Source organism: Onychostoma macrolepis, chromosome 21 (genome assembly GCF_012432095.1).
Source record: "Onychostoma macrolepis isolate SWU-2019 chromosome 21, ASM1243209v1, whole genome shotgun sequence".
In the NCBI taxonomy this organism is placed as follows: domain Eukaryota; kingdom Metazoa; phylum Chordata; class Actinopteri; order Cypriniformes; family Cyprinidae; genus Onychostoma; species Onychostoma macrolepis.
Genome location: NC_081175.1, coordinates 7,054,430 through 7,068,169, shown reverse-complemented (window position 1 = coordinate 7,068,169; position 13,740 = coordinate 7,054,430). Strand labels below are relative to the sequence as shown.

The window sequence follows — 13,740 nt, the reverse complement described above, 5'->3', positions numbered from 1 at the left end:
TTTTTGCAGGAAATTAACTTCCATCTCCTAGCACACTGAGAGAACACAAATTGAACAAATTTCATTGTGTTTACGTAGATTAGCAGAGATTTTGTTTTTGGGCTGAAGCTGTTCTGTCATGTGTTTTGAGTGTGTTCAGTATAGAGAAACCTGATTCACTCTCTTCTCTCTGCACTGTTTGGCCATCCTAGCTATTTCCCTCGACAGGAAGCCAGGAAGCACCCCTCTTCCTGCCCCATTACGCACACAGACATACACACACACTCGCATTAACACACACACACACAGGCTCACATACACACAAAATGTGTCCCGTTACCTTGGAGATACCTTCTATGTGCTATCAATAGTCTGTCATGAACACATATGAATATCCTGTGTATTTTATGCTCCAGCCAGTGCATTCACATTATCCTTTTGTTTATTTCATTGCAGGAGAAATTGTAAAGCTTTCAACACTGTAGACCATAAATAATCCTTACTTTCATCCAAATTTACATTTGCTCGTTCTTGATAATTTCACTGCCATTATGATAAGGCAGTTTGTTGTCTGTTGGCAATGACTGAAGTGAAGTGGAAAGGAACATGGGCTGGGTTCCAATCCGTCATGCACTCGATTGAGATACTGAATTATTCACTGTTCTAGGATGTAACCTGCTCTAGGACAGCTGCTAGCTGGCACAAACATATCAGAATGGGTCAGTGAGTTCCCAAATGTTGAGTCTACAACCACATGAAGCTCTTAGAGTAAAAAATGGCACATGATGTTCATATACCTCCATGCTCTGTTCATGTTCATTAACCGTGAAGTTCAAGGTCTTTTGTTGTTCTTTTTTCCTTTTAAATGTAGCTGCTATGCACTTATTTCCCCAATACAGTGACCCTAAATATATATGGACACTTTTAGACACTTACGACACAGTTTTAATGTATTAAAAGCAATTGTGTCATCTGCAAACAAATGCTATCTTTTCTCAGAGCTAACTTCACTTTTCTGAGCCTGTGTTTCAATGAATTTTAACCGGTTGGTGTCAAAGTGGTTTTTAGTGAATGTATGCAGTCAGTTCTCCTCGAGTTCACACAGGTGTCATAGTCATTACAATATTATATTACATGCTTCATTCTGAATAGGGTGCATATTCATTTACAATGTGATATGTTGCTTCTAATGCACAGAATATACAGATGTTTAACTGTAGCATAAGTTTCCAAATACTTATTGGTGCTACTGTATGCCAGGGTAAGATCAGAAAGAATGGAGTTCTTGATATGTATTCAGAACGCTGCCTGAGCCGCTCGTCTCTTTACAGTTCCAAGAACCGATGTATGTTTCTCCATGAAGTTCTTGTCAGTTATTGTGTTTCTCATCTCTCTCCCTCATTGTTTTCATCACCTATCATATTGTTGAGTCATATCTTCCTTCTTTTTGTCTATCTCTCACTGTCTTCATCTCTCTCTCTTTATCTCCGGTTCTCTTCCTCCCTCTGTCCATCTTGTTAGGCTTAGCTCAGGGAATCATATAGAACAGTTCCTGAGGGGGAGAAAATGAGAGATTGGGTTTCAGCCCGATGATGCCACTTAGCCATTAACTATCTCCAGCAAAACCAAGTACCCCCACCCCAACCCCCTCCGCCCGGCCTCCTTCCTTCTACCATTCATATCCAACCACCCCTCCTCCTTCTCCCCGTCCCATCTCCCTCCCTCTCTCCCCTCAGTGTTTCCCACCCTCCATCTCTATCTCTCTCTCACACACACATATACACACACACACGCTCTGGGAGTGAGTGGATGATCGCACGAGCAGGAAGCGCTGACCGTACACAGATAGAGAGAGAAAAAGAGAGACAGAGAGTCCGAGAGAGACAATCCAACATTCACATTTTCAGCTCATACTGAGAGAAGACAAACTACATAGACGCTGCTGAGCTCTTTCCACACTGCTGTGGAAGTACTTCTGAAAAGCAAAGCTCCTCTCCGTTACTTTGCCCCGGGGACATTTTTGTTTCTTATTCAAATAAATTGGGATATTCCGTGTGACATGTTGCCCTCGTTTCCACGAGAATCGTGTCTTTCTTCTGAGTGCTCTTTGAACGTGCAGTGCTCTAGCTGTTCCCTGATAAAGGCTGTTGCTGTTCTTCAGAGGGAATGACTGAGCGCTGAGGAACCAGGATTGCTTGCACGTGTGGGACAGTTGTGAAGAAGCATTGGGAGGAAGAAGAGAGAAAACTGCTCAAGAAAACATAAAGGAAAGAAAGAAAACAAACAAACATAAAATACTGTTTTGGCGCAAAATGGATCTCCCTCCTTTTAGGGGTAAGCACTTGTTTAAGTCTCTTTTAGTCTTAGTCTTAATCGGATTTAATCTATTTTTTCACTCTTTTTTTTTTTTTAGCTCAAATGGTTTTCTCCTGAGATTCTCTAGATCTAGTTCTAGATGTTCTCTGAATGAAATATAATCTAGTTGACATATAATGGGAGTATAATATCATCCGAGTGAGAGATGATCTCTGTGTGTCGCGTAGTGCCCTAAACTCAAGTCCTACTCTGACCCAGCCAATGCACAGGGCTTTAGGCATAAAGGCATGGAATTGATTGTCCTCAAGGTCGGAGATGTCAATACTACCCAGTTTGTGCTGGCAGAGGCTGATGGAGAGGTTGGAAGTGGAGTGGGAAAGGACATGGGACACATGCATGCTCACAGCGGTCTACTGCTAAGTTTCTGTGCATTTGGAACTGGTTTTGTGATAAAGTTCTCAAAGTAGAGGCTGGCAAAAAGAATTTGAATTTTGTGAATGGCATAGGTTTACAACAATAGTGGTTCAAATGTATTAAAATGTCTCAAATTTCCCCACTCTGTCAGTTAATTTAGTTTATATTGTTGTAATAGCTTAATTTATTATTATTAATCTGTTAATCTATAATGTGTTTTACATTTACACCACAGTTTGTCAGTTATTTTTGTGTTTCTCTCACTGAGTCTATCTTTATATTATATATTCTTCCATTCTCTAAGTGGCCCTCCCCCCTTCCTCTTCTAAGTCTCTCTCTGTTTCTCTCTCACCCAAACTTGCTGGTCTGCAGTGTCTATTTCAGTCCTTCCTGGGGGTCGGATTCGGCACATCCGGAATCTCATACAGTTTATTGTCATTCAATCCCACTGTGTTCCCAGAGGGGCCAGTGGGGCAGATCCCAGGGTCCTGGTGCCTGACAACTCAAGTCCAGCTGCAGTTAAGTCTGGCCTCTAGGACCGTACATATGCCCTCTGCGAAGCCCTCGGCCCTTACCCCCTGCGACTACCAGCTAATCAAGCCTCAGTCAGCAATTGCCAATCTGCCACTCTATCTGAGTCAGAGAGAGAGCAGAAATGGAAAATGGATATCTCTAATGACAGTTAGCCTGCAGGAAGTCAGACTGGCCTGATGGCTGGCTGCAGAACTGCTGGATGCTTATCAGCAGCAGCAGGGGTCAATGAAAGGAGACTGGAGGCTTTAAAATAGCACCACAGCATGATGTCATTGGCCAACATCCCATCAGCCCCCAAACAAACGGTTGGCATCAGCACCTCATTCACCTGATGGCCACACCAAAAATCTTCAAGCTCTTCCAATGTTGTCCAACGTCCCTTTACGGGACAAATGTTTTGCCTTTTCTCATTTGCCTGTTCTCTCCTCCCTGTTTAGAGGTTTAAAGTTTCTCCCAGTCAGTGGTGTGTGGTGACTGTTATGAATAATATGCTCTTCTCATCCTCTTCCTGCCCTGGATTGGATTACCCTGGCCAAGGATGTGTGCAAGGTAACGGGCGCAAGGAGCCCCGGGGCAGAGCCGCGAGGTACAGCTCACTCAGCACTGATACTCCCAAAGCGCAGGGGCCTGTCTTCAGGTTACCCCTCATGGCAGGCAGGGCTGAGTAAACACGGCCCTCTTTCCCTCTTTTTCTCTCTCTGGCGCTCCAGATGCAGCTGTCTCTCGCTTGCTCTGAGCTGTATGCATGCTTCTGGGACTTAAAGTGTGTCTTAACCTGGGACAGGTGTTGTCTTGGAATATGTTGTCTTCTTGTATGCTCATAGTCTCCCTTTTACTTTTTGATTAATTTGTATTTATTTATTTTAGATCAGATGTCTCTTGCATGCATATTCCCTCTACTATAGTGGTTTAAATGTGATACAAAGTTGGATCAGGGCTCTTATATACAGACAGCCATTAGTGGTGAATGGTTATTGGATTTGCTTTACTTCATCCAATGTAAGATATGCTATCAAGTTTGTAGAGTCAGATACAGCGTATCCTTTCAAATGATAAAACCATCCAGCGAAAAATAGAGGATGGAGTCTTCAGATGTGGGACAGGGAAAAAAAACTATGCTTTGGATGAATGCTGGATTGCAGAAACAGATCCTGGACTCTGCCTTCAGGAAAGCTGTTCTAAACGGATCTATTTCATAGTGAATGCTGAAGTAGTGTAGTTTAACCTTCCTCTTTCCTTCAATCCCTATCATCACCCCATTAAAATAAATTGTACTCTAAATCAGATTCAGCTAGGTGCTTGCTCATTTAATGCTTTTAAGAGGTGATGGAAAGAGCTTACGAATGAGAAGACTTCATCTGAACAACACAATCAATATCCTAGTGTACACTGTCACAATGCAAGCAGATTTGAATCAACACGTCCAAAGTCTGAATCCTCCCTAAACAACAGCCAGTAGCACTTTGGAAGGCACTTAAGTAGTAGTTATTTGTTTAAGAGAAAACAATTGTGCAAGCTCCACTGTAGAGACCAGTCCACAGCTCTAGTACAGCCTCGCCCTGGTGTGCGGTCTGGGGCATGTGGGGCTAAAGAGTGCTCTGGGACTCGATAGGGAGTGGCAGAGTGCTCTTTGTTGGGGGGTTTGAGTGGCAGGGTGATCTGCTGGGCTTCCTGATGTCAGCACCTTGCCTGCTATGCCGCTGGAGTGTGACTTATCGATCCTCTGGCACCCTTACTGCTGCTTTTGGGTGGGGTGGAAGATTGTGTTGGGGGCTGTTATATAGCAGCTTCTGCTCTGGTCTTCTGCTTCGCAGCTTATTTTACAAATGTGCCATGTTCATTGAGAAAGTGAGCATGGAGGTGGTTGGGAAACACTAGTGGGAGGCAGTTTTCGGTTAATGGATGGTGGCTTTCCAAATGGTCTGGCTCAGGGGAAGTAACTCGCAGAATAAAAGGGTATTTCATTAATGATATGTTGGGAGGAACTTTTGTGGAAGGAGTTATTGGTGAGCGTGTAGTTCACAAAGTGGCAGTTTAGAAATTTTCTTTGTACTATTTCTCAGAGCCCAGGAAATGCAGCGTTTTGAGGTGTAATTTGGGTCTGTTTTTACACAAGAGCACTGCAAGTCAGTGGAAAGTTCCAAATAAACTCCAGTGTAGCCACGAGTGATAAATGCTCCCAAGTGCTGACACACTTGAGGAAAACCACATGGAGAGGACATGTGCAAATGCTCAAACAAATATGCAACCAAAAGTGCCTGACATGACACAGATGAGCTAACCCAAAACTTCCTCTCTGGCTTGCCTGCAGATGCGAGACTAAAAGTCCAATGTTGTTTTCGAAGTCAGGCCCCAAATAATGAGCTCATGGAAATGAACAGCAGACCCCTTTCAACAATTAGATGGACTGATAGGACCTGACTACAGCTCTCTGCTGGGTTTGATGTAATTACGCTCCAGGACTTCTCTTTCCTCCTCTGTGTAATTTGCAAATGCATTTTGTGCTTCCGACCTGGGCCTCCTTATCTTGAGTTTCTGGCTGGGCAGAGGAGGTGGGGGAGGATGCTATCTTACCTTTTTTTGCGAGAGCATTCAGGGCTCTTGCCAGGAATTCAGCTGACTGTGCCCCGGATGCTTGGGGGACTGGGAGCAGACACTGCTTCTTCTAATCACTGCTGTTGTGTATGGATTTCCGTTGCTTGTTATGTCAGAGGCAGCTCTCTTTTCTAGTCCAATCTCTTCATAGGCTGCATTTATCCTTATCACAAATTGACTTTTGAAACTGTCTGAGAGTCTGACAAACACCAAAAGTGGTCTTTTCCACATCTTGATGGAAGAAAGCAAAACCCGTCGTTATCTAATCCAGTGCAATCCAAGGTCTTGTTCGGCTATGACATCCAATAATGCAAGCAGCATGTTTCTCAATTCCAGGATGCTGATTTTTTCCATGCACATTCCAATAGCCATGTTGTTCCTGTTTATGGAGGATAAGGCTTAACAAAAGAAGGGCTGCAGGGAGGGGCTACAGCAAATTCCTCCAAGCTGCTGAGGAAGAGATACCTCAGGACACTGACACTAAGACTTTTGGGTTCCCCAGTTTCTCACAATTCATTGCTGTCAAATTCTTTGCTCTGGTTCCGTTCCCTTGTGTCAACAGCTGTGTTCTCCAGATGCTAAATTACAGTGTGATGTCAATGGCGTTATCTCTCCATCCTCTCTGTCTAATAATAACCGTAGCTTTAGCCATGGACCATCTGAAAGAAGTAAAAGGAGGACTCAAATGAACATTTGCTTTTTTTGCACCTACACATTATGCAGACTGAATTTAAACTTAAACCATTTCATTTGATTCTGAATCTAACAATGATGCCTTTGTTTTATTCTTTTCTTACTACAGGTTTATCCGATGTACCGTGATATTGGTCAGCCTTGCAGATCAGCCCCTACCCTGGTGGCCCTAAAAGAATGGATCCAGTACCACCTTTTCGGATGGACCCTGAAAGCCTGGATCTTCAGCAGGTCCCTGTATTGTCCATTGACCAGATCCGTGCTATAAGGGCTAATAATGACTATGTGGAACGCCCTGTGGCGCTGGAGCCTGCCTCTCAGGTTGCCTTCTATCCACTCGATGAACGGCATCCTCAGATGTCTCGCAGTCAAAGTCAGCATCAACATTCCCACTTGGCCCACTTAAGTCGCTCCAGTACCGTGAGCTCCATGTCCCGTGGCAGTGCTGCTTCGGACCAGAGACTTCTTGCAGGATTAACGCCTTCCCATTCTGGTCTAGCTGTGGTGAGGTCCCAGCCCAAAGGTGACTTGAAACCCGACTCGCTGGGCAAAGGACTGACTGACGATGAGGACTTGGGCCTGCATCTCTTCATCTGTGAACGTTGTGGCCACTGCAAGTGCCAGGAGTGCTGTGCCCCTCGTAATTTGCCCTCCTGTTGGACGTGTGGCCAGCGCTGCTTGTGTTCTGCAGAAAACATCTTGGAGTACGGCACCTGCCTGTGCTGTGTAAAGGGCCTGTTCTACCACTGCTCGGCAGATAAGGAGGACAACTGTGCTGACCGACCGTGCTCCTGCGCCCCAGCTCACGCCTGCTCCCGCTGGAGTGCTATGGCCTTCCTGGCACTCTGCCTGCCTTGCCTGTGCTGCTACCCTCCTGCCAAGCTGTGCCTCACTCTGTGCCAGCGTGGCTATGATCGCGCCACCCGTCCCGGCTGCCGATGCAGCAACACTAACGCTGTGTGCCGCAAGATCTCTGCCACCAACCCTGTGCCCTTTCGTAAAACCCTGGAAAAGCCTGTATGACAGCATGAATGAGCCTCTTGCAATCCTCCCTCAAGGAGACACCTCTGATGCTGAAGCAGCCGGGGAATTCTGCTAAATGAACTGACCTACTCTAAACCAATCAGGCCTCCCTGCATCATGTCCATCATCATGTATCCTACTTCCCTCTTTTTTTAGTAAATCCGTGTCTATTTATTTATTTATTAGACTTCCAGGATAGAGTTGGGTAATGTGAATCATATGTAACATACAGGGAGTATGCTATCAGAATTAATGCAGAGGCTGTACTGGATAAAAGGATCACCTAGACATGGGAAGCTGTCAACAGGAAGTCAGTGCTGAGTGTGTCTTCTTCGGCCTTACTGAATGAAAAAAACTGTAAGCAAGCTGGCTCACTCTAGACTCTACACGGATACAGGGCGCTGGTTAGGGGGAAGAGCCCAACCAAAAAAATCAGACTATGTAAGTCAATTCTATTTGACACCAAAAATGGGACCATACAAAAATCAGAATATTAAGCTCACCTAAGAGGGATGTGTTTCAAGAGAGACGGTAAAGAAAGACATGAGTGTGTTGTAAGGAAGAAGAAGGAAAAATGTGTGTGTGTATGTGCATGTGTGTATGTGTGTGCAGTCTCAGGCCGGCATCTGCTGTCAGCAGAAGCCTCTCTTTTTATTTTTAGAGGAGCTACTCTGAAAGATAAAGTGTCTGGTCAGGTTTCCAGCCCAGGGCAGCCTGACGCCAACCTCTCCCAAGCACTCTTACATCCTCAATTCTCTTTTCCACTGCTGCCCATTGTGCTTTCCAACTGCTCAACAACAGCGATAGGATCATTGACTGTTTCTGCATCCAACCACGTTGTGGGACCAAACATCAAAAGGGACTGTCTGTCCAACTTTGACAGTGCTCTCAGGATGAGATACAAGCCATTACTTTGAGAGCTCTTGGACAAATTGACCAGACAACCTGTAGGACCATGCTTTAGGTTAACATCAGATCCAAGCAGTATCAGCAGAATGAAACCATTGTGGTTCCCCAGTTATGCCATACATGGGACATTAGCATCTCTAAGTCCTTTGCTGAGGTTCTCTGGTAGGTCCTGAATGATTCATCTGACAGGAAGAAGGGATTGTATTGAGACAAGGGCTTAGTCACCTGGCCAGAACGAGGTAGAATACAACGCTTGGGAACAAGATGAAACAGATGCACTGACATCCAAAACTGGGAAGCGATTTGAATGAAATCTGTTTCAAGTGTGTGTGTTCTTCCCCAATAATATGCACATCTTTGTGAGTTCCTTTGCTATATTTTTGTATGTACATAGAATTCTTATTGTATTTGTATTTTTATTCCATTTGTTTTAATCTGGTTATTATTACCATTTTTTTCTATTACTGTTGGACATTAACCTTGTCAGATACCAGGCTAATTCTTAAGACTAACCATAAGACTGATTTTGTATTGTGGAGGAGAGGTCCCTTGTGCATGGCACAGTTTTGCACCGCAGTACTGTAAATTACCCTACAAAATCTTACTAACTGGGCTCCTTTTGGTCGCATGTATCCATTATCATAAATTGCTACAGAAATAATTAGCTCAAAACTGATTTAAATGTGTTGTTCAGACAAGACCTAAACAGCCTGAATTATACTTTTCAGCAATTACATACAGATAAAATGTCTGACATTAACAAGTTACGCCATTACTGGCTTAGGTTACACACAAGCTTGAAGAGCCAATCTTATTTTTTTCTACCAATACAATTATTATTGGCATGAGAGCAGAAAACATGCATTACTATCAGAGGCAAGCTTTCACGGGGTGAAATATTGAGAAGATACCTCTCCTCCACAGTGTCAGTGTGTAGGTACATACAATTTACAAGAATGCCCAACTGGTGCTGTTCACAGTCTCTGAGTTAACCACTAAAAGTTCACCATGTTGTATTAGTAAGTATTGCTTTGGTACAATTGGCATCTTGTAAGTTGTAAAAGAATAAAAGAAGAATATATAAACATATATATATATATATATAAATCTATACAAATGAATATATTATATTATATATAAATATATATATATATATATATATATATATATATATATATATATATATACATTTTACACTTTTTGTTGCTGATATTATCATAAAGCCACAGATATTTATTTAAATGGTTGCAAGGAAAGCTATGTATTTATTTCGGGTGAATGATGAAAAGAAATTAAATGAAAAGACCCATGTGATGATTTCAGTTTTTTCAGAGTGGACTGGTGGGTGTGGCCATAAGGTCATGGATAATAAATAAAACATTTTGAAATATTCTGTGTACAAGACTTGTTTTTACATCTCTATAAATGTTTTGACTATACCGTATGTACAAATTTGAAAATGGGTTAATTGAAATTTTGAGATGTTTAGGGAAGGTAAAATCCATCTTTAGCTTTGCTGAACTATGCAGGACTTTTAAAGTACCCGTGATACCCACAGCTGCATTGCTGAGTCTAGTTGCTTCTGTAGTTTTGTGGTATTTACCACTAGTGCAAACACACTGCTATTCTGCAGATGCCTGAAGGAGTTATTAAGTGCATAAGTGATCTGTTTAGAAAACAAATGCTGTGAATTAGGAAATATACTGTATGTGTGTGGACACTTATGGATGTTAGTTTCAGTGCCGAGGGGTTCCGGTCTTTGTCTGTCTCTTTACTCCACTCTCTGCACTTCTGCCTGTTTGCCACATAAATAAGTAATCAAGGCCATCTCGTACTAATGGCCTTGGAAAAGAGGGACTAGAGATGTGTGTGTGTGTGTGTGTGTGTGTGTGTGTGCTTGTGTGAGTGAGTCTATGAGACAGAGCGTGAGTTGCTTCAGAAGTGTGAGAGTGTGCATAAGGTGTGTGTGTACATACCACCATTTGTGTGTAATGCCTGTCACACTACCATGCCTCATTTTCCCAGAGCTTCAGAAGCATTAAGTCTGGACCCCAACATCTCAATATCCCACCCTCTCTCTAGGCTTTGTCTATATGAGAAGATGCTGCATGAATAATACAGATCCAGTATTCCTTTTATGTGTATGTACATTAAGATACAGAGTACATACATCAGTTTGGTGTCTGGAGACACACCATTTTTGATAGTGTACCATTCATTTAACTTACTTAAAGGGATAGTTCATCAAAAAATTTAAAATTCTGTCGTCATATGCTTACCCTCATTTCATTCCAAACCTGCAAGACTTGAAGAAATATAGAAAAATTTACAGCATAAATTCCTTTTAAAAGACTTGAGAACAGCATTCTAAGTCTTCCAAAGCTATAGGATAGCTTTGTGTGAGGACAGACTGAAATGTATGCGCATATTCAAATTTGGCTCATAAAAACACGCAAGAGTAAACTCTAGAGTTACACTAGAGTTTATGAAGTTTGCTGTGCAATATGGTTTTTAATTACGGTATGTAATTTAGTTCAGGTTGTTCCATTAAAACGTACATGTATGCTCAAACAAGTGGTTATGGGCAATGAAACAGGGCTCATCAAGATGCGTCATGGGATACTGTGCACCAGTACTGTTAAAAGTCAGAAAAGACTTCTTCGCTCAAGAAGAAACTGACTCTGGAGGGATGCTCTTTGCTTTCTTAACCTTTAACCCAGCTAATAAAGAGCAAGAAGGGATGGGGTTGGTTGATCTTTTACCATTCTGACCTCATGGCCTCTGTAACCAGTGAGTCCCCCTATGTGGCCCTTGTCCGGCGGGGACAGGCACTGTTGAAGACACTCCAGGGGTCAGGGATGGAGCTATAGAAGCTGTCAGTCAGAGCTCTATGCATATGTCAATCACAGTGCAGCAGTGTGTGAAAACGGACCTTTTCTAAGCCACCCTAATCCAAATGTAAAAACACTCCACTTAAAAGCAGCAGCATTAGGGCTTACAAATCACTTACATAATTGAACAATATCAAAGCAGCCTTATTCTAAAATGAGATGTTTGCCTTTGTAATAGTTCAAAAATTATATATATATATTTTTTTGTAGCGCCTTGCATTAGTTCACCACATGTAAACTAATCTTTTGCCTTGTCATATAAAGCGCAAACACAAAATATTAGATTCCTTATTTGCCCACTCATCAGATTGAAATAAGTAACAGAAGCCATTTCTGATTACATGGTTACTTCCAGCACGGTGGCTCCCAAAAGGTGAGACTGGTGGCAGTGCGGCCCAAAGCCACCCTGGGGGGGTGCTGGAGCCTCAGAGGCTGGGGGAGAGCTGGAGCCGTTGACAGGTGGAGGTGTGATGGAGAAGCAGGCGCCAGAGAAAACTGAAAGGGGCTGAAGAGGGCCACGGTGCCGGGGCAGAGCGGAGCCAGCCTACAAAGCCTAATAACAGGGATTTTGAGCATCAGTGCTCATATATATATATGTATGTATATATATATATATATATATATATATATATATATATATATATATATATATTCTTTTTGTCCCTGTAACAAAAGTTAAGATGTTGTTGGCATGAAAGCATTACTATTTTCCCAGCAGAATTATATGTTAGGCCAAACCTTATATTTTTTTGTTTATTTTAAAATTTAAAAGAATTTGTAAAAGCAGTATTTATTACAGATTTTTTCAACACTTTTTGCAAAACACAACACACAATTCTCTATGTAACACACAGGAATTAATATTATGGCAAAGGTGTTTGCAAATGTTTGCTTTTGAGATGTTTGCGTTTGTGATATTTTGAATGCAGTGCTTTATTTTGCAAGAGATGTGAGGCATTTTGAATTTTGTGTGTGCAATTCTTGGATTTGTGTGTAAAGTTTTGCAAAAAAGAGGCAAAGTTTTGAAAATGTGTGTAAGCAGTTGAACTGTAATTTCAGTTTGTTAATGTATAGATATGGTCCAAGTAAATTTATCCCAATTCTAGTCTGTCTAGACATGACTATATCACGCCACGGCTGCGACAGAGTTTTCTGGTGGCTTGCCGAGGGCCCATCTGTTTTGTGGTGATCGGTTAGAGGTTGGCGGTGTTTGTGTTAAAGTATGTGAAGTGTGTTTAAATGTCGGGTTGGCTGAGATCTATGTATCTTGCTGCTCTTATGTGGGCAATGAGATGGTGGGAAAGAGGAAATTTGGGAAAGATGGGAGATTTCCTCCCTGTTAACAAGTTCCCACCGAACCATTTTCAACCCTGTGGGATTGAAATTCTAGGCAGTTTGGCTATTTCTTCCCATCATCCCTTGAGAGATACAAATGTTTAAATAGCTAAATAAAATAATGATAGTAATGTGCTTAATATTTTAAAACATGTCTATAAAGTATATTATTTATGTAAATCGTATAAAGATGTTAAATAGTTTGTTTTATATTATGTATGTTATGTATTATGTATATTATATTAACTAAATATATATATAGTTGTGCGTTGAGCTGAGGTGGGACTGTACTTGATGAAAGGATGGCGTGGTGGATGAGTGATGTGCAGCGGGGGAGACGGAGGAGCACGAGGGAAGAAAGAGCGAGGGAGTGGGGGCAGGAGAGGAGAGGAGGAGGACTGTTTGCGGGCCTGCTGGGTGGCTGAGTGCAGACAGCTGGAGGAGGAGTTGATGGGAATGGTATCTGCAAGGTCAGGGGTCACTGGAGAGAGCTTTAGCACACTTCCGCTGCCGGCCCCACGGCTCTCCAGTCTCTGGAATTCTGCTCCTCCAGCTCCCACTCAAGCTTGTGTGTGTTTTAAGCCACGTTTCTTCCCTTTTCACTACTTTTTCTCTTGTTTTTTTCTCCCTCATTCTGTTTATTTATCTCCACTTACAAAAAAAAAAAAAGAAAAAGTAGAATAACCATGTATTTTTTGGATATGGTACTGTGGTATTATTATTCTTTTATTTTTTATTTTATTTTTATTTTTATTTGGGGGGGGGGGGGGGGGATTCTGTATTTAAAACAGACCTTGTAGTAATTGGAACAATTCATCACGGACTTGTTTTATAGTTTACAAAAAATAATATTAAAATAATAAAATGAATAATAAAATGATTTTCAAATATAAATATATCTTAAAATATCAAATAAAATATTTATCTGTAAAATAAAAATATTATATCATTAATACTAAAACTTACATTAATAAAATATATCAAATGCATAGCTATGTATGTAGATAGATATTTTTTTTAATTAATACAAATATTCCATGTAATCTATTGA

At 41.8% G+C, this 13,740-nt stretch overlaps 1 protein-coding gene across 1 annotated transcript; it reads left to right on the top strand.

The window, feature by feature from the left end:
• Positions 1–1,774: 1,774 nt before the first annotated feature.
• On the top strand, positions 1,775–9,828 carry LOC131529502 (protein sprouty homolog 3). The gene is made up of 2 exons (XM_058759291.1): positions 1,775–2,313; positions 6,641–9,828. Exon 2 carries the CDS (start codon positions 6,709–6,711, stop codon positions 7,552–7,554), a length of 846 nt encoding a protein of 281 aa, XP_058615274.1. The 5' UTR covers positions 1,775–2,313; positions 6,641–6,708; the 3' UTR covers positions 7,555–9,828.
• Positions 9,829–13,740: the final 3,912 nt, after the last annotated feature.